This window comes from Bombina bombina, chromosome 3, assembly GCF_027579735.1.
Source record: "Bombina bombina isolate aBomBom1 chromosome 3, aBomBom1.pri, whole genome shotgun sequence".
Classification (NCBI taxonomy): Eukaryota; Metazoa; Chordata; class Amphibia; order Anura; family Bombinatoridae; genus Bombina; species Bombina bombina.
Genome location: NC_069501.1, coordinates 103,134,846 through 103,156,251, shown reverse-complemented (window position 1 = coordinate 103,156,251; position 21,406 = coordinate 103,134,846). Strand labels below are relative to the sequence as shown.

The 21,406-nt window shown below is 41.9% G+C and overlaps 1 protein-coding gene across 1 annotated transcript in view; it reads left to right on the top strand.

The window, feature by feature from the left end:
• The window catches only part of MORC3 (MORC family CW-type zinc finger 3), a 340,436-nt gene that overhangs the window by 25,222 nt on the left and 293,808 nt on the right, over window positions 1–21,406 (top strand). Inside the window, exon 2 of the mRNA XM_053705944.1 lies at window positions 15,886–15,958. Within this exon, the coding sequence (XP_053561919.1) occupies window positions 15,886–15,958 (73 nt within the window). The remainder of the gene's footprint in view (window positions 1–15,885; window positions 15,959–21,406) is intronic.

The following is a 21,406-nucleotide window of genomic DNA, read 5'->3' as shown; positions in this document are numbered from 1 at the left end:
CAATCCTGCATTTTAGCCAGTTAGTGTTGGTTCTTGTGTAACCATTTTCGTTCTCTAATTAAACACTTATAATAAAACTGGTGATATAATTCAATTATAATTTAGTAAATCCTGCCACAAAAATACCTAGTATTATAAGGAATACATTTAAATACATACAGTACCAGTGGATCATTTTATTGACGTAATAAAATAATCAGTAAGGCCTTTGACTACTCTCATTGATAATACATACTACAATTTCCCATGACATTGAGTAATGGAGGTTTCTCTTGTTAAGTGTATCCAGTCCACGGATCATCCATTACTTATGGAATATATTCTCCTTCCCAACAGGAAGCTGCAAGAGTCCACCCACAGCAAAGCTGCTATATAGCTCCTCCCCTAACTGCCATATTCAGTCATTCTCTTGCAAGCCTCAACATAGATAGGAGGTTGTGAGAGTCTGTGGTGCTTTCTACTTAGTTTATTCTTCAATCAAAAGTTTGTTATTTTTAAATGGCACCGGAGTGTGCTGTTTATCTCAGGCAGTATTTGGAAGAAGAATCTGCCTGCGTTTTTCTATGATCTTAGCAGACGTAACTAAGATCCATTTGCTGTTCTCACACATTCTGAGGAGTGAGGTACTTCAGAGGGGGAATGGCGTGCAGGTTTTCCTGCAGATAAGGTATGTGCAGTAAAATATTTTTCTAGGAATGGAATTGACTAAGAAAATACTGCTGATACCGAAGTAATGTAAGTAAAGCCTTAAATGCAGCGATAGCGACTGGTATCAGGCTTATTAATAGAGATACATACTCTTATAAAAATGTGTTTTAAAACGTTTGCTGGCATGTTTAATCGTTTTTTAACGTACATTGGTGATAACACTGTAATGTTGGTATAGCCTTAAATGCAGTAAAAGCGACTGGTATCAGGCTTATTAATAGAGATACATACTCTTGTAAAAATGTGTTTTAAAACATTTGCTGGCATGTTTAATCGTTTTTTAACATATGTTTGGTGATAAAACTTATTGGGGCCTAAGTTTTTTCCACATGGCTGGCTTAAATTTTGCATAGAAACAGTTAACTGAAGCTTCCCACTGTTGGCTGTGGCAGTTTGTTGTGTCTGTTTTTAAAAACGTCTGTCGTTTTTTTTTTTTTATCTGTTTTTTGCATTAAGGGGTTAATCATCCATTTGCAAGTGGGTGCAATGCTCTGTTACCTTATTACATGTACTGTAAAAATTTCGTTTGTTTTACTGCCTTTTTTTCACTGTTTTTCAAATTTTGACAAAATTTGTTTCTCTTAAAGGCACAGTAACGTTTTATATATTTGCTTGTTAACTTGATTTAAAGTGTTTTCCAAGCTTACTAGTCTCATTATTAGTCTGTTCTAACATGTCTGACATAGAGGAAGCTCTGTGTTCATTATGTTTTAAAGCCATGGTGGAACCCCATCTTAGAATGTGTACCAGATGTACTGATTTCATGTTAAACAATAAAGATCATTTTTTGTCTTTAAAAACATTATCACCAGAGGATTCTGTCGTGGGGGTAGTTATGCCGACTAACTCTCCCCACGTTTCAGACCCTTCGACTCCCGCTTCAGGGACTCACGCTCAAATGGCGCCAAGTACATCAAGGGCGCCCATAGCGTTTATTTTACAAGACATGGCAAAGGTGGTGAATAATATTCTGGCAGCAGTATTAGTCAGACTACCTGAAATTAAAGGAAAGCAGTTAGCTCTGGGGGTAGATACAGAGCATACAGACGCTTTAAGAACCATGTATGATACTACCTCACAATATGCTTAGTCTGTGGGTGATTTTTTTTGACTCAGGGAAGATGATTTAACCTGATTCTGATATTTCTACATTTAAAATTTATGCTTGAGAACCTCCACTTGTTGCTCAGGGAGGCTTTGGCTGCTCTGAATGAATGTGTACAATCGCAGGGCCAGAGAAATTGTGTAGACTGGATAAATAATATGCAGTGCCGGTGTGTACTGATGTTTTTCCAATACCTAAAGAGGTTTACTAAACTTTTTTTTTTTAATAAGGAATGGGATAGACCAGGTGTGCCGTTCTCTTCCCCTCCTATTTTTTAGAAGAATGTTTTCTAATAGTTACCACCACACGGGACTTCTGGCAGACAGTTCCTAAGGTGGAGAGAAGAGTTTCTACTCTAGCTAAGCGTACCACTACCTCTGACGAGGACAGTTGTGCTTTTTAGATCCAATGGATAAAAAATGTTTATTCAACAGGGTTTTATCCTGCAGCCCCTTGCGTACATTGCTTCTGTCACTGCTGCTGCGGCGTTCTGGGTTGAATCTCTTGATGAAGCTTTACAGTTAAGCGACTCCATTGGATGAATATATTTGACAAGCTTATGCTAGCCAATTCCTTTGTTTTCTGATGCCTTGTTCATTTGACTAGACTAACGGCTAAGAATTCTGTTTTTTTACTATACTGGCGCGCAGAGCGCTATGGCTTATATCATGGTCAGCTGTCGTGACTTTAATAAATAAGCTACTTAACTTCCCTTCAAGGGGCAGACCCTCTTCGGGCCTGGTTTGAAGGAGATTATTGCTTATATCACTGGAGGAAAAGGTCATGCCCTTCCTCAGGATAGGTCCAAATCAAGGGCCAAAAAAAAAAAAAAAAAAGTCTAATTTTCGTGCCTTTTAAAAACTTCAGGGCAGGTGTGGCATCCTCTTCCTCTAAGGCAAAACAAGAGGGAATTTTTGCTCAGTCCAAGGCGGTCTGGAGACAATCGGACCTGGAACAAAGATAAGCAGGCCATGGAGCCTGCTGCTGCCTCTAAGACAGCATGTAGAACGGCTCCCTATCCGGTAACGGATCCTATAGGGGGCAGACTTTCATTCTTCGCCCAGGCGTGGGCAAGAGATGCCCAGGATCCCTAGGCATTGGAATTTATATCCCAGAGATATCTTCTGGATTTCAAAGATTCCCCCCCAAAAAAAGGGGAGATTTCGCCTTTCACAATTATCTGCAAACCAGATAAAGAAGGAGGCATTCTTACATTGTGTACGAGATCCATCCAGTTCCAAGAGAGGAACAGGGACAGAGTTTTTACTCAAATCTGTTTGTGGTTCCCAAGGAGAGGGAACCTTCAGACCTATTTTGGATCTAAAGATCTTAAACAAATTCCTCAGAATTCCGTCATTTAAGATGGAAACTATTCGTACCATCTTAACTATGATCCAGGAGAGTCAATAGAGGACTACAATGGATTTGAAGGATGCTTATCCTCACATTGTGATGCATAAAGATCACCATCGTTTTTCAGGTTTGCCTTTCTAGACAGGCATTACCAGTTTGTAGCTCTTTCCTTTGGGATATCTACAGCCCCAAGAATCTTTATGGAGGTTCTGGGGTCACTTTGGCGGTCCTTAGACCGCGGGGCATAGAAGTGGCCCCTTATTTAGACGACATCCTGATACAGGCGTCAAACATCCAAATTGCCCAGTCTCATACGGACGTAGTACTGGCATTTCTGAGATCACATGGGTGGAAAGTGAACAAGGAAAGAGTTCTCTATCCCCAATCTCAAGGGTTTCCCTCCTAGGGACTCTGATAGATTCTGTAGAAATGAAAATTTACCTGACGGAGTCCAGGTTGTCAAAAGTTTCTAAATTTCTGCCGTGTTTTTTCATCCCATCCGCGCCCTTCGGTGGCTCAGTACATGAATGAAATCGGCTTAATTGTAGCGGCAAAGGACATAGTACCGTTTGCACGTCTACATTTCAGACCGCTGCAACTATGCATGCTCAGTCAGAGGAACGGGGATTACACAGATTTGTCCCCCTGTTAAACCTGGACCAAGAGACCAGAGATTCTCTTCTCTGGTGACTGTCGGGTCCATCTGTCCAAGGGTATGACCTTCCGCAGGTCAGATGGGACAATTGTTACAATAGATGCCAGCCTTTTAGGTTGGTATGCAGTCTGGAACTCCCTGAAGGCTCAGGGATAGTGGACTTAGGAGGAGACCCTCCTTCAAATAAATATTCTGGAACTGGGAGTGATATTCCATGCTCTTCAGACTTGACCTCAGTTAGCAACTCTGAGGTACATCATACTCAGTCGGACAATATACACGACTGTGGCTTACATCAGCCATCAAGGGGGAACAGAAGTTCCCTAGCGATGTTAGAAGTCTTACAATAATTCACTGGACAGAGACTCACTCTTGTCTATCAGCTATCCATATCCCAGGTGTTGAGAACTGGTAGGTGGATTTTCTAAGTCGTCAGACTTTTCTTCCGGGGGAGTGGGATTTCCTCCGGAGGTCAAGACCAAGCAGGAGAGGGCTTTGGTGTTTTTGACAGCGCCTGCGTAGCCACGCAGGACCTGGTATGCAGATCTGGTGGACATGTCATCCTTTCCATCACGGTCTCTGCTTCTGAGACAGGTCCCTCTACCTCAGGGTCCTTTCAACCATCTAAATAGAATCAATCTGAGATGGACTGCCTGGAGACTGAACGCTTGATTTTATCAAAGCATGGCTTCTCCGAGTCAGTCATTGATACCTTAATACAGACATGAAAGCCTGTCTCTAGGAAAATTGAACATAGATATGGTGTAAATATCTGATTGTTATGAATCCAAGGGTTACTCATGGAGTAAAGTCTGGATTCCCAGGATATTATCTTTTCTCCAAGATGTTTTTGAGAAAAGGGTTGTCAGCTAATTCCTTAAAAGGGGACAGATTTTTACTCTGTCTATTTTTTTGCACAAGCGTCTGGCAGGTATTCTAGACGTTCAGGCATTTGGTCAGGCTTTGGTTAGATCCAAGCCTGTGTTTAAAACTGTTGCTCCGCCATGGAGCTTAAACCTGATTCTTAAGGTTCTTCAAGAAGTTCCGTTTGAACCTTTTTTGTTCCATAGATATCAATCTTTATCTTGGAAAGTTCCTTTTGGGTAGCTAATTCCTCGACTCGTAGAGTCTCCAAGTTATCTGTGTTACAATGTGATTCTCCTTATCTGGTCCTTCGTACGGATAAGGTAGTCCTGCGTACCAACCTGGTTTTTTTCCTAAGGTGGTATCTAACAAGTACATCACTCAAGAGATAGTTGTTCCATGCTTGTATCCTAATCCTTCCTCAAAGAAGGAACGTCTATTACACAATATTGGACGTGGTTTGTGCTTTAAAGTTTTACTTACAAGCTACTACAGTTTTCATCAAACGTTCACCTTGTTTGTTGTCTATTCTGGACAGAGGAGAGGTCAAAAGACTTCAACAGCCTCTCTGTCTTTTTGGTTAAAAAGCATAATTCATTTAGCTTATGAGACTGCTGGACAGCAGCCTCCTGAAGGGATTACAGCTCATTCTACTAGAGCTGTGGTTTTCACTTGGGCCTTTTTTAAATGTGGCTTCTGTTGAACAGATTTACAAGACGGAGTCTTGGTCTGCGCTTCATACTTTTCAAATTTAACAAATTTGATACCTTGCTTCTTCGGAGGCTATTTTTGGGAGAAAGGGTTTTTTTTACAGGCAGTGGTAACTTCCGTTTAAGTACCTGCCTTGTCCCTCCCATCATCCGTGTACTTTAGCTTTGGTATTGGTATCCCACAAGTAATGGATGATCCGTGGACTGGATACACTTAACAAGAGAAAACATAATTTATGCTTACCTGATAAATTTATTTCTCTTGTAATGTATCCAGTCCACGGCCCGCCCTGTCCTTTTAAGGCAGGTAATTTTTTCATTTGAACTACAGTCACCACTGCACCCTATGGTTTTTCCTTTCTCTGCATGTTTTCGGTCGAATGACTGAATATGGCAGTTAGGGGAGGAGCTATATAGCAGCTTTGCTGTGGGTGGACTCTTGCAGCTTCCTGTTGGGAAGGAGAATATATTCCATAAGTAATGGATGATCCGTGGACTGGATACACTACAAGAGAAATAAATTTATCAGGTAAGCATAAATTATGTTTTTATAGCTCCCTGGGTGATGCGATCTTTCATGCTTTTCTACAAGTTTGTGTTCTCTTTTGCAGAGTGGCTATTGTCTTTTTCAGAGGATACTGCTAGGCTCAGGGCTGGTGTCTGACCATGAACCACATTTTCTTTATTGGGGGCATATCTTGGGATCATGATAGGCATTCCAAAATATTAGTAGGGCATTGTTCCTTGACTAAGATTGCAGTTTGGAGATGAGTGTTATGCTAAAATACAGTGCCAGCCACCCGTATAGTAATAGAGTATAGATAGTGTACATACCGGCTTGTGAGGAGTATGGCTTTCAAAGCATTGCTCACCTGACTGTATTACTCCTGTATTTCTCCAGATATTGCACTGGAGAATTTGCCTCTACCAGTCTTAAAGGTCCAGTAAATATAGTAGATTTGCATATTAAACAAATGTACGATAACAAGACAATGCAAAAGCACTTAGTATAATCTTCACATAGGTAGTAGATGTTTTTTTCTGACAATTTTCAGTTATGTCTATTTTCCCTCCTCTTGTATCATGTGATGGCCGTCAGCCAATCACAAATGGATATATGTATATTCTGTAAATTCTTGCATATACTCAGTTGGAGCTGGTGACTCAAAGTGTAAATATAAAAAAAAGACACCACATTTGGTTAATGGAAATAATTTGGAAAGTTGCTTAAAATTGCATGCTCTCTCTGAATCATGAGTTTAATTTTGACTTGAGTGTCCCTTTTTAAAGTTTCTTCTGTGATATTCTTTTCTTAAAGGGGTTATATTTTTTTCACCTTTAGCTGACCCTTTAACCTTGTTCACTCTGTAAGACCGTCCGTGGGATTCATCACAAGGTTTGCTGTGTGTGTGTGTATATATATATATATATATATATATATCCTTAAACCATAGACCAGCACTCCCAACTTGATAGCAACTTCCAGGGTGCTCTTTAACCCCTTAAGGACCAAGGCCATTTTTCAATTTCTTTCCCTGAAGGACCAGGGCTATTTTTAAATTTCTGCGGTGTTTGTGTTTAGCTGTAATTTTCCTCTTACTCATTTACTGTACCCATACATATTATATACCGTTTTTCTCGCCATTAAATGGACTTTCTAAAGATACCATTTTTTTCATCATATCTTATTTACTTTAAAAAAATGATAAAATATTAGGAAAAAATGGAAAAAAACACACTTTTTCTAACTTTGACCCCCACAATCTGTTACACATCTACAATCACCAAAAAACACCCATGCTAAATAGTTTCAAAATTTTGTCCTGAGTTTAGAAATACCCAATGTTTACATGTTCTTTGCTTTTTTTGCAACTTATAGGGCCATAAATACAAGTAGCACTTTGCTATTTCCAAACGACTTTTTTTCAAAATTAGCGCTAGTTACATTGGAACACTGATATCTTTCAGGAATCCCTGATTAACCTTTGACATGTATATATTTTTTTTTAGAAGACATCCCAAAGTATTGATCTAGGCCCATTTTGGTATATTTCATGCCACCATTTCACCACCAAATGCAATCAAATAAAAAAAATTGTTCACTTTTTCCCAAATATTTTCACAAACTTTAGGTTTCTCACTGAAACTTGTGCAATTATGGCATAAATGGTTGTAAATGCTTCTCTGGGATCCCCTTTGTTCAGAAATAGCAGACATATATGACTTTGGCGTTGCTTTTTGGTAATTAGAAGGCCGCTAAATGCCACTGCGCATCACACGTGTATTATGCCCAGCAGTGAAGGGGTTAATTAGGGAGCATGTAGGGAGCGTCTAGGGTTAATTTCTCCAACATAGGTGTGTCCGGTCCACGGCGTCATCCTTACTTGTGGGATATTCTCTTCCCCAACAGGAAATGGCAAAGAGCCCAGCAAAGCTGGTCACATGATCCCTCCTAGGCTCCGCCTTCCCCAGTCATTCTCTTTGCCGTTGTACAGGCAACATCTCCACGGAGATGGCTTAGAGTTTTTTAGTGTTTAACTGTAGTTTTTATTATTCAATCAAGAGTTTGTTATTTTAAAATAGTGCTGGTATGTACTATTTACTCTGAAACAGAAAAGAGATGAAGATTTCTGTTTGTAAGAGGAAAATGATTTTAGCAACCGTTACTAAAATCGATGGCTGTTTCCACACAGGACTGTTGAGAGGAATTAACTTCAGTTGGGGGAACAGTGAGCAGACTTTTGCTGCTTGAGGTATGACACATTCTAACAAGACGATGTAATGCTGGAAGCTGTCATTTTCCCTATGGGATCCGGTAAGCCATTTTTATTACAGAAAGAAAAAAAGGGCTTCACAAGGGCTTTTTAAGACTGTAGACATTTTCTGGGCCAAATCGATTTATATATAAACATATTTTATACTCCATAGCCTTGAGGAATTATTTTAATCTTGGGAATTATGTAAAATAACCGGCAGGCACTGTATTGGACACCTTATTCTCTAGGGGCTTTCCCTAATCATAGGCAGAGTCTCATTTTCGCGCCTGTATTGCGCACTTGTTTTTGAGAAGCATGACATGCAGATGCATGTGTGAGGAGCTCTGATACATAGAAAAGACTTTATGAAGGCGTCATTTGGTATCGTATTCCCCTTTGGGCTTGGTTGGGTCTCAGCAAAGCAGATACCAGGGACTGTAAAGGGGTTAAATATAAAAACGGCTCCGGTTCCGTTATTTTAAGGGTTGAAGCTTCCAAATTTGGTGTGCAATACTTTTAAGGCTTTAAGACACTGTGGTGAAATTTTGGTGAATTTTGAACAATTCCTTCATACTTTTTCGCAATTGCAGTAATAAAGTGTGTTCAGTTTAAAATTTAAAGTGACAGTAACGGTTTATTTTAAAACGTTTTTTGTACTTTGTTATCAAGTTTTTGCCTGTTTAACATGTCTGAACTACCAGATAGACTGTGTTCTGAATGTGGGGAAGCCAAGGTTCCTTCTCATTTAAATAGATGTGATTTATGTGACACAAAATTTAGAGAAAATGATGCCCAAGATGATTCCTCAAGTGAGGGGAGTAAGCATGGTACTGCATCATCCCCTCCTTCGTCTACACCAGTCTTGCCCACACAGGAGGCCCCTAGTACATCTAGCGCGCCAATACTCCTTACTATGCAACAATTAACGGCTGTAATGGATAATTCTATCAAAAACATTTTAGCCAAAATGCCCACTTATCAGCGAAAGCGCGACTGCTCTGTTTTAGAAAATACTGAAGAGCATGAGGACGCTGATGATATTGGTTCTGAAGGGCCCCTACACCAGTCTGAGGGGGCCAGGGAGGTTTTGTCTGAGGGAGAAATTTCAGATTCAGGGAAAATTTCTCAACAAGCTGAACCTGATGTGATTACATTTAAATTTAAATTGGAACATCTCCGCGCTCTGCTTAAGGAGGTGTTATCCACTCTGGATGATTGTGAGAATTTGGTCATTCCAGAGAAACTATGTAAAATGGACAAGTTCCTAGAGGTCCCGGGGCCCCCCGAAGCTTTTCCTATACCCAAGCGGGTGGCGGACATTGTAAATAAAGAATGGGAAAGGCCCGGTATACCTTTCGTCCCTCCCCCCATATTTAAAAAATTGTTTCCTATGGTCGACCCCAGAAAGGACTTATGGCAGACAGTCCCCAAGGTCGAGGGGGCGGTTTCTACTCTAAACAAACGCACCACTATACCCATAGAAGATAGTTGTGCTTTCAAAGATCCTATGGATAAAAAATTAGAAGGTTTGCTTAAAAAGATGTTTGTTCAGCAAGGTTACCTTCTACAACCAATTTCATGCATTGTTCCTGTCACTACAGCCGCGTGTTTCTGGTTCGATGAGCTAGAAAAGGCGCTCAATAATAATTCTTCTTCTTATGAGGAGATTATGGACAGAATTCATGCTCTCAAATTGGCTAATTCTTTCACCCTAGACGCCACTTTGCAATTGGCTAGGTTAGCGGCGAAAAATTCTGGTTTTGCTATTGTGGCGCGCAGAGCGCTTTGGTTAAAATCTTGGTCAGCGGATGCGTCTTCCAAGAACAAATTGCTTAACATTCCTTTCAAGGGGAAAACGCTGTTTGGCCCTGACTTGAAAGAGATTATCTCTGATATCACTGGGGGCAAGGGCCACGCCCTTCCTCAGGATAGGTCTTTCAAGGCCAAAAATAGACCTAATTTTCGTCCCTTTCGCAGAAACGGACCAGCCCCAAGTGCTACGTCCTCTAAGCAAGAGGGTAATACTTCTCAAGCCAAGCCAGCCTGGAGACCAATGCAAGGCTGGAACAAAGGAAAGCAGGCCAAGAAACCTGCCACTGCTACCAAGACAGCATGAGATGTTGGCCCCCGATCCGGGACCGGATCTGGTGGGGGGCAGACTCTCTCTCTTCGCTCAGGCTTGGGCAAGAGATGTTCTGGATCCTTGGGCACTAGAAATAGTCTCCCAAGGTTATCTTCTGGAATTCAAGGGGCTTCCCCCAAGGGGGAGGTTCCACAGGTCTCAATTGTCTTCAGACCACATAAAAAAACAGGCATTCTTACATTGTGTAGTAGACCTGTTAAAAATGGGAGTGATTCATCCTGTTCCATTAGGAGAACAAGGGATGGGGTTCTACTCCAATCTGTTCGTAGTTCCCAAAAAAGAGGGAACGTTCAGACCAATCTTAGATCTCGAGATCCTAAACAAGTTTCTCAAGGTTCCATCGTTCAAAATGGAAACCATTCGAACAATTCTTCCTTCCATCCAGGAAGGTCAATTCATGACCACGGTGGATTTAAAGGATGCGTATCTACATATTCCTATCCACAAGGAACATCATCGGTTCCTAAGGTTCGCATTCCTGCACAAGCATTACCAGTTTGTGGCACTTCCGTTCGGATTAGCCACTGCTCCAAGGATTTTCACAAAGGTACTAGGGTCCCTTCTAGCGGTGCTAAGACCAAGGGGCATTGCAGTAGTACCTTACTTGGACGACATTCTGATTCAAGCGTCGTCCCTTCCTCAAGCAAAGGCTCACACGGACATTGTCCTGGCCTTTCTCAGATCTCACGGGTGTAAAGTGAACGTAGAAAAAAGTTCTCTATCTCCGTCAACAAGGGTTCCCTTCTTGGGAACAATAATAGACTCCTTAGAAATGAGGATTTTTCTGACAGAGGCCAGAAAATCAAAACTTCTAAACTCTTGTCAAAAACTTCATTCTGTTCCTCTTCCTTCCATAGCGCAGTGCATGGAAGTAATAGGTTTGATGGTAGCGGCAATGGACATAGTTCCTTTTGCGCGAATTCATCTAAGACCATTACAACTGTGCATGCTCAGTCAGTGGAATGGGGACTATACAGACTTGTCTCCGACGATAAATATTCTGGAACTGAGAGCGATACTCAATGCTCTCAAGGCTTGGCCTCAGCTAGCAAAGGCCAAGTTCATACGGTTTCAATCAGACAACATGACGACTGTTGCGTACATCAACCATCAGGGGGGAACAAGGAGTTCCCTGGCGATGGAAGAAGTGACCAAAATCATTCAATGGGCGGAGACTCACTCCTGCCACTTGTCTGCAATCCACATCCCAGGAGTGGAAAATTGGGAAGCGGATTTTCTGAGTCATCAGACATTACATCCGGGGGAGTGGGAACTCCATCCGGAAATCTTTGCCCACATTACTCAACTGTGGGGCATTCCAGACATGGATCTGATGGCCTCTCGTCAGAACTTCAAGGTTCCTTGCTACGGGTCCAGATCCAGGGATCCCAAGGCGACTCGAGTAGATGCACTAGTAGCACCTTGGACCTTCAAACTAGCTTATGTATTCCCGCCGTTTCCTCTCATCCCCAGGCTGGTAGCCAGGATCAATCAGGAGAGGGCATCGGTGATCTTGATAGCTCCTGCGTGGCCACGCAGGACTTGGTATGCAGACCTGGTGAATATGTCATCGGCTCCACCATGGAAGCTACCTTTGAGACGAGACCTTCTTGTTCAAGGTCCGTTCGAACATCCGAATCTGGTCTCACTCCAACTGACTGCTTGGAGATTGAACGCTTGATCTTATCAAAGCGAGGGTTCTCAGATTCTGTTATTGATACTCTTGTTCAGGCCAGAAAGCCTGTAACTAGAAAAATTTACCACAAAATATGGAAAAAATATATCTGTTGGTGTGAATCTAAAGGATTCCCTTGGGACAAGGTAAAAATTCCTAAGATTCTATCCTTTCTTCAAGAAGGATTGGAGAAAGGATTATCTGCAAGTTCCTTGAAGGGACAGATTTCTGCCTTGTCTGTGTTACTTCACAAAAAGCTGGCAGCTGTGCCAGATGTTCAAGCCTTTGTTCAGGCTCTGGTTAGAATCAAGCCTGTTTACAAACCTTTGACTCCTCCTTGGAGTCTCAATTTAGTTCTTTCAGTTCTTCAGGGGGTTCCGTTTGAACCCTTACATTCCGTTGATATTAAGTTATTATCTTGGAAAGTTTTGTTTTTGGTTGCAATTTCTTCTGCTAGAAGAGTTTCAGAATTATCTGCTCTGCAGTGTTCTCCTCCTTATCTGGTGTTCCATGCAGATAAGGTGGTTTTACGTACTAAACCTGGTTTTCTTCCGAAAGTTGTTTCTAACAAAAACATTAACCAGGAGATAGTCGTGCCTTCTTTGTGTCCGAATCCAGTTTCAAAGAAGGAACGTTTGTTGCACAATTTGGATGTTGTTCGCACTCTAAAATTCTATTTAGATGCTACAAAGGATTTTAGACAAACATCTTCCTTGTTTGTTGTTTATTCTGGTAAAAGGAGAGGTCAAAAAGCAACTTCTACCTCTCTCTCTTTTTGGATTAAAAGCATCATCAGATTGGCTTATGAGACTGCCGGACGGCAGCCTCCTGAAAGAATCACAGCTCATTCCACTAGGGCTGTGGCTTCCACATGGGCCTTCAAGAACGAGGCTTCTGTTGATCAGATATGTAAGGCAGCGACTTGGTCTTCACTGCACACTTTTACCAAATTTTACAAGTTTGATACTTTTGCTTCTTCTGAGGCTATTTTTGGGAGAAAGGTTTTGCAAGCCGTGGTGCCTTCCATTTAGGTGACCTGATTTGCTCCCTCCCTTCATCCGTGTCCTAAAGCTTTGGTATTGGTTCCCACAAGTAAGGATGACGCCGTGGACCGGACACACCTATGTTGGAGAAAACAGAATTTATGTTTACCTGATAAATTACTTTCTCCAACGGTGTGTCCGGTCCACGGCCCGCCCTGGTTTTTTAATCAGGTCTGATAATTTATTTTCTTTAACTACAGTCACCACGGTATCATATGATTTCTCCTATGCAAATATTCCTCCTTTACGTCGGTCGAATGACTGGGGAAGGCGGAGCCTAGGAGGGATCATGTGACCAGCTTTGCTGGGCTCTTTGCCATTTCCTGTTGGGGAAGAGAATATCCCACAAGTAAGGATGACGCCGTGGACCGGACACACCGTTGGAGAAAGTAATTTATCAGGTAAACATAAATTCTGTTTTAGTGTAGAGATCAGCCTCCCACCTGACACATCAGACCCCCTGATTCCTCCCAAACAGCTCCCTTCCCTCCCCCACCCCACAATTGTCCCCGCCATCTTAAGTACTGGCAGAAAGTCTGCCAGTACTAAAATAAAAGGTATATTTAAAATTAAAAAAAAAAAATTGTATTGCATATTTACATATGCAGCTGTGTAGGGCCCCCAACCTCCCTGATCCCCCCCCAAACAGCTCTCTAACCCTTCACCTCTACCTTACTGGGAGCCATCTTGGTTACTGGCAGCTGTCTGCCAGTACCCTGTTTTCAAATACAAATGTGTTTTTTTTAATTTTTTTTATTTTTTTTAATTTTTTCTGTAGTGTAGCTTCCCCCCCCCCACAGACCAATTACCCACCCGCTCCCAGATCCCTTAGATTTACTTTTGTTGGGGATTTTATCCCCCCTTACTGCCACTCATATAGCATGTATTTGCTGTAGTGTAGCGGTTCCCACCCGCTCCCTCCCTGTGCACGCGCCCGCCCGCCACCCCCTGTGCACGTGCGCGCTCCCGACTATCCCGCCCCTGATCCCGCCCCCCTCTCTCTTCAGTTTTTCATCGATGGCCGCCCACCCGCCTCCCACGGTCAGCTCCCACCCACCAACGATTGCGGCCATCGATGCCGGTGCAGAGAGGGCCACAGAGTGGCTCTCTCTGCATCGGATGGGGGAAAAAGGTTATTGCAGGATGCCTCGATATCGAGGCATCACTGCAATAACCGTAAAGCGGCTGGAAGCGATCAGGATCGCTTCCAGCCGCTTTAATCCCCAAAGTCGTACAGGGTACGTCGCTGGTCTTTAAAGACCAGGTTGTGTGCGACGTACCCTGTACGACTCGTGTCGTTAAGGGGTTAACATCCAAATACAGTCAATTCAATAGAAAGGCACTCACCGCTATTGATGCAATACATTTCTTTATTAGTGACGTTTCGGGGAGTTTTACCCCTTCCTCAGACCATAAAAAAAACATATAACATATAAATATAATATGGTTCCAGACTTATGCTGTTATCATGGGATTTGCAGTCATTATAAACTCTAATTCTTAGATGCAACATTTTGTTTCCCAGGTTATGTTGAAATAGAAAAAGGTACACAATAAAAACAGTTTAACATGCCTGGGGACCATGCTCGTGGGAGCTTTTTTTAATTGCTGTACGTGTGCAAATGTTCCCAGGGGTAGAACTGTGTTTCACTTTCTGCTATGAGATAAAAAATTTTGTGAAAAATTTTCTGCAGGTCTTTTTGAGTTTGAATTCAATTTTAAATTAGGCAGTTAAACTAAAGCACCAGCTCAGTTGCAATGTCTTGATTAACTAGAATAACGCAATTAGTTTTATAATATATTGCAGCAGTTGAAAATTGTATTGCAAATTACCTGCAGAGAGAAAAAAAAATTGTTTTAAAATGTCTCTTGAATAAATTTGTTTCCTTTGCTCTTGGTCAAACGTTGCATAATCAGGTAAAAATGAAGTAATAAAAAAGGTGCATTGCTCACAAGAATGAAGAAAAATTTAATAATAGGAGTAAATTAGAAAGTTGCTTAAAATTGCATGCTCTATCTGAATCACGAAATAATTTTTTTTTGGGTTCAGTGTCCCTTTAATTGTTCACTTTCAAAAGTGCTTTCCTCTGGCTGCACTGTGTTAAATGGGCAGTATACATCAATTTTCATTTAACTGCATGTAATAGACACTACTAAAAAGAACAATATGCACAGATACTGATAAAAAAATCCAGTATAAACCTTTTAAAAACTTACTTAAAAGCTCCCAATTTAGCACTGTTGATGAGGTTAGGCTAGGACACCCACTGAAAAGGGGCTGAGAGCAGACCCTCCTCTGCATATGAAAAGACCCATTATACAAACAGAAGCAATCTAAAGTCTCTAGACATCAGAATGCATCTAAAACGTTGGGGCTTGGTTAGGAGTCTGAAAATCAGCACATTTTAAAAAATAAACAAAACTATACATTATTACAAAACACCCCCAGATGGGCTATATAAATGTATAATCTACAAAACATTTATGTAAAGAAAAATCTAGTGTACAATGTCTCTTTAAGAAAAACTTACACAGTGCAGCCAGAGCACAGAGGTCTAAAGCAATAACAGTTCCTGCATGTGTCCCATTTTGTTTCTGAAGACATGCTGCATGCATGTTCTGCCTTGGGGCAAATGTATGGGATATAGAAAATATTTATGACCTAGCTATCAAGATGTTTAGGAGCACAAAAGGTGACTTCATAGATACTAAAACTATTTAGGTACTAAGTAAATATATAAAAGTAAATAAAAAAAATTAGACTTTTTTTAGTGTTCTGTTTATTTGTTGATGAGATTTAAAATCTGTTAGTGTGATGTATATAAATGCTTAAATGTGAACTGTTATAATTGTTTTCTTAAAATGTTTTTCAGCTGTGTCCCAAGTTTTTGCATACCAACTCGACAAGTCACACCTGGCCTTTTAGTGCTGTTGCTGAGCTAATAGGTATGTGTCACTTGACAAATGCTGCCTAGTTCGCTACTCCTTTTTCCCTCTATTTAGGAGTGAATCTTACTTTGTAAATGACATCTTAGCCATAACCTCTCTCCTCTGCTGCCAACATGTTAAATTGCATTAATAGAGTTGACAAATGTGTTATGCTTAAATATTTTAGAACAAACAAAATCGGTGACACTTAGAGGAACTTTTGATAATGGCATATATGGTTTCAAAATGGGTTTCTTTCTACCGATTTGTAAATCTGCCTCATTCATGTTTTTTTTTTCTCCTGTTAAGTGTGGTCAGTCCACGGGTCATCATTACTTCTGGGATATTAACTCCTCCCCAACAGGAAGTGCAAGAGGATCACCCAGCAGAGCTGCTATATAGCTCCTCCCCTCTACGTCACACCCAGTCATTCTCTTGCACCCAACTAATAGATAGGATGTGTGAGAGGACTGTGGTGATTATACTTAGTTTTATACCTTCAATCAAAAGTTTATTTTAAAACAGCACCGGAGTGTGTTGTTCCTTCTCAGATAGAATTTGAAGAAGAATCTACCTGAGTTTTTTGTATGATTTTAGCCGGCGTAGTTAAGATCATCTTGCTGTTCTCGGCCATCTGAGGAGTGAGGTAAACTTCAGATCAGGGGACAGCGGGCAGGTTAACCTGCAAAGAGGTATGTAGCAGCATATTATTTTCTGAGAATGGAATTGACTGAGAAAATACTGCCATACCAATATAATGTAAGCTCAGCCTTAAATGCAGTAGTAGCAACTGGTATCAGGCTGTCATGTATGTATATTTACACTTCAGTATTCTGGGGAATGGCACTTCACTGGGATAATACTGTATGCATAAGACTTTAGCCTAACTTGCAGTGGGAACGACTAGCAACAGGCTTTCTAATGACATTTCATTTATTTGATGTTAAACGTTTTTGCTGGCATGTTAAATCGTTTAATTATCTGAGGTACTGGGTGAAAAATTGTTTTGGGCACTGTTTTTTTTTCCACTTGGCGGTCGTTTTATTTAATTTAAGACAGTTTACTGATCTCCCTCACTGTTGTGTGTGAGGGGGAGGGGCCTATTTTGGCGCTTTTGCTACGCATCAGAAAATTCAGTCACAAGTCTGTTTTCTTCCCTGCATGATCCGGTTCGTCTCTACAGAGCTCAGGGGTCTTCAAAAGTTAGTTTGAGGGAGGTAATCACTCACAGCAGACCTGTGAGATTGTGCTTTGACTGTGATAAAAAACGTTTATATTCTGTACATTTTTTCTGCTATTCAGGGTTAGTTATCCATTGCTAATGGGGGCAATCCTTTGCTAAAATTGTGTTTTACCGGAGATAATTTGATGTTATAGTTTCTCCGGTTTATTATTACTCAACTGTCCTAACTTTTTTTCTGTGCTTCTTAAAGGCACAGTACGTTTTTCATATTATTTGTAAATTGCTTTGAAAAGTTTTTCCAAGTTGCTAGTTTAATTGCTAGTGTGTTAAACATGTCTGACTCAGAGGAATATCTCTGTGCTATATGTGCTAAAGCCAAAGTGGAGCCCAATAGAAATTTATGTACTAATTGCATTGATGCTACTTTAAATAAAAGTCAATCTGTACAAATTGAACATCATTCACCAAACAACGAGGGGAGAGTTATGCCGACTAACTCGCCTCACGTGTCAGTACCTGCATCTCCCGCTCGGGAGGTGCGTGATATTGTAGCGCCGAGTACATCAGGGCGGCCATTACAAATCACATTACAGGATATGGCTAATGTTATGACTGAAGTTTTGTCTAAATTACCAGAACTTAGAGGTAAGCGTGATCACTCTGGGGTGAGAACAGAGTGCGCTGTTAATAATAGGGCCATGTCTGATACTGCGTCACAGTATGCAGAACATGAGGACGGAGAGCTTCAATCTGCAGGTGACGGTTCTGATCCCAATAGAATGGATTCAGACATTTCTAATTTTAAGTTTAAACTCGAAAACCTCCGTGTACTGTTAGGGGAGGTATTAGCAGCTCTGAATGATTGTAACACCGTTGCAATCCCAGAGAAATTATGTAGGCTGGATAGATACTATGCGGTACCGGCGAGTACTGACGTATTTCCTATACCTAAGAGGCTTACAGAGATAATTACTAAGGAGTGGGATAGGCCCGGTGTACCCTTTTCCCCCCCCCCTCCTGTGTTTAGAAAAATGTTTCCAATAGACGCCACCACACGGGACTTATGGCAGACGGTCCCTAAGGTGGAGGGAGCGGTTTCTACTCTGGCTAAGCGTACCACTATCCCGGTGGAGGATAGCTGTGCCTTTTCAGATCCAATGGATAAAAAATTAGAGGGTTACCTTAAGAAAATGTTTGTTCAACAAGGTTTTATATTGCAACCCCTTGCATGTATTGCGTCTGTCTCGGCCGCGGCCGCTTTTTGGTCCGAGTCCCTGAAAGAGACTCTTGACTCAATAACTATAGATGAGATTTCAAGCAAGCTTAAAACACTTGAGCTAGCTAATTAATTTGTTTCAGATGCCGTAGTACATTTAACAAAACTTACGGCTAAGAATTCCGGATTCGCCATTCAGGCACGCAGAGCACTGTGGCTAAAATCCTGGTCAGCTGACGTTACTTCTAAATCTAAATTACTTAACATACCTTTCAAAGGGCAGACCTTATTCGGGCCCGGTTTGAAAGAAATTATCGCTGACATTACAGGAGGTAAAGGCCATGCCCTGCCTCAAGACAGAGCCAAACCTAAGGCTAGACAGTCTAATTTTCGTTCCTTTCGTAATTTCAAGGCAGGAGCAGCATCAACTTCCTCTACTCCAAAACAGGAAGGAGCTGTTGCTCGCTACAGACAAGGCTGGAGACCTAACCAGTCCTGGAACAAGGGCAAGCAGGCCAGAAAACCTGCTGCTGCCCCTAAGACAGCATGAATCGAGGGCCCCCGATCCGGGAACGGATCTAGTGGGGGGCAGACTTTCTCTCTTCGCCCAGGCTTGGGCAAGAGATGTCCAGGATCCCTGGGCGTTAGAGATCATATCTCAGGGATATCTTCTGGACTTCAAATCCTCTCCCCCAAAAGGGAGATTTCATCTGTCAAGGTTGTCAACAAACCAAATAAAGAAAGAGGCGTTTCTACGCTGTGTACAAGATCTTTTACTAATGGGAGTGATCCATCCGGTTCCGCGGTCGGAACATGGACAGGGGTTTTACTCAAATCTGTTTGTGGTTCCCAAAAAAGAGGGAACCTTCAGGCCAATCTTGGATTTAAAGATCCTAAACAAATTCCTAAGAGTTCCATCGTTCAAAATGGAAACTATTCGGACAATCCTACCCATGATCCAAAAGGGTCAGTACATGACCACAGTGGATTTAAAGGATGCTTACCTTCACATACCGATTCACAAAGATCATTACCGGTATCTAAGGTTTGCCTTCCTAGACAGGCATTACCAGTTTGTAGCTCTTCCATTCGGATTGGCTACGGCTCCAAGAATCTTCACAAAGGTTCTGGGTGCTCTTCTGGCGGTACTAAGACCGCGAGGAATTTCGGTAGCTCTGTACCTAGACGACATTCTGATACAAGCTTCAAGCTTTCAAACTGCCAAGTCTCATACAGAGTTAGTACTGGCATTTCTAAGGTCGCATGGATGGAAAGTGAACGAAAAGAAGAGTTCTCTCTTTCCACTCACAAGAGTTCCCTTCTTAGGGACTCTTATAGATTCTGTAGAAATGAAGATCTACCTGACAGAAGACAGGTTAACAAAGCTTCAAAATACATGCCGTGTCCTTCATTCCATTCAACACCCGTCAGTGGCTCAATGCATGGAGGTGATCGGCTTAATGGTAGCGGCAATGGACATAGTACCCTTTGCACGCCTACATCTCAGACCGCTGCAATTGTGCATGCTAAGTCAGTGGAATGGGGATTACTCAGATTTGTCCCCTACTCTGAATCTGGATCAAGAGACCAGAAATTCTCTTCTATGGTGGCTTTCTCGGCCACCTCTGTCCAGGGGGATGCCATTCAGCAGGCCAGATTGGACAATCGTAACGACAGACGACAGCCTACTAGGTTGGGGCGCTGTCTGGAATTCTCTGAAGGCTCAGGGATCATGGACTCAGGAGGAGAGTCTCCTGCCAATAAACATTCTGGAATTGAGAGCAGTTCTCAATGCCCTTCTGGCTTGGCCCCAGTTAACAACTCGGGGGTTCATCAGGTTTCAGTCGGACAACATCACGACTGTAGCTTACATCAACCATCAAGGAGGGAGAAGAAGCTCCCTAGCGATGATGGAAGTATCAAAGATAATTCACTGGGCAGAGTCTCACTCTTGCCACCTGTCAGCAATCCACATCCCGGGAGTGGAGAACTGGGAGGCGGATTTCCTAAGTCGTCAGACTTTTCATCCGGGGGAGTGGGAACTTCATCCGGAGGTTTTTGCCCAAATACTTTGACGTTGGGGCAAACCAGAGATAGATCTCATGGCGTCTCGACAGAACGCCAAGCTTCCTTGTTACGGGTCCAGATCCAGGGATCCGGGAGCGGTCCTGATAGATGCCTTGACAGCACCTTGGACCTTCGGGATGGCTTATGTGTTTCCACCCTTCCCGATGCTTCCTCGTTTGATTGCCAGAATCAAACAGGAGAGAGCATCGGTGATTCTAATAGCGCCTGCGTGGCCACGCAGGACTTGGTATGCAGATCTAGTGGACATGTCATCCTGTCCACCTTGGTCTCTGCCTCTGAGACAGGACCTTCTGATCCAGGGTCCCTTCAAACATCAAAATCTAATTTCTCTGAAGCTGACTGCTTGGAAATTGAACGCTTGATTTTATCAAAACGTGGTTTTTCTGAGTCAGTAATTGATACCTTAATACAGGCTAGGAAGCCTGTTACCAGAAAGATTTACCATAAAATATGGCGTAAATACTTATATTGGTGCGAGTCCAAGAGTTACTCATGGAGTAAGGTTAGGATTCCTAGGATATTGTCTTTTCTACAAGAAGGTTTAGAAAAGGGTTTATCCGCTAGTTCCTTAAAGGGACAGATTTCAGCTCTGTCCATTCTTTTACACAAACGTCTGTCACAGGTTCCAGACGTTCAGGCTTTTTGTCAGGCTTTGGCCAGGATTAAGCCTGTGTTTAAAACTGTTGCTCCACCATGGAGTTTGAACTTAGTTCTTAATGTTTTACAGGGTGTTCCGTTTGAACCCCTTCATTCCATTGATATCAAATTGTTATCTTGGAAAGTTCTGTTTTTAATGGCTATTTCCTCGGCTCGAAGAGTCTCTGAGTTATCTGCCTTACATTGTGATTCTCCTTATCTGATTTTTCATTCAGACAAGGTAGTTCTGCGTACTAAACCTGGGTTCTTACCTAAGGTGGTCACTAACAGGAATATCAATCAGGAGATTGTTGTTCCATCTTTGTGTCCTAATCCTTCTTCG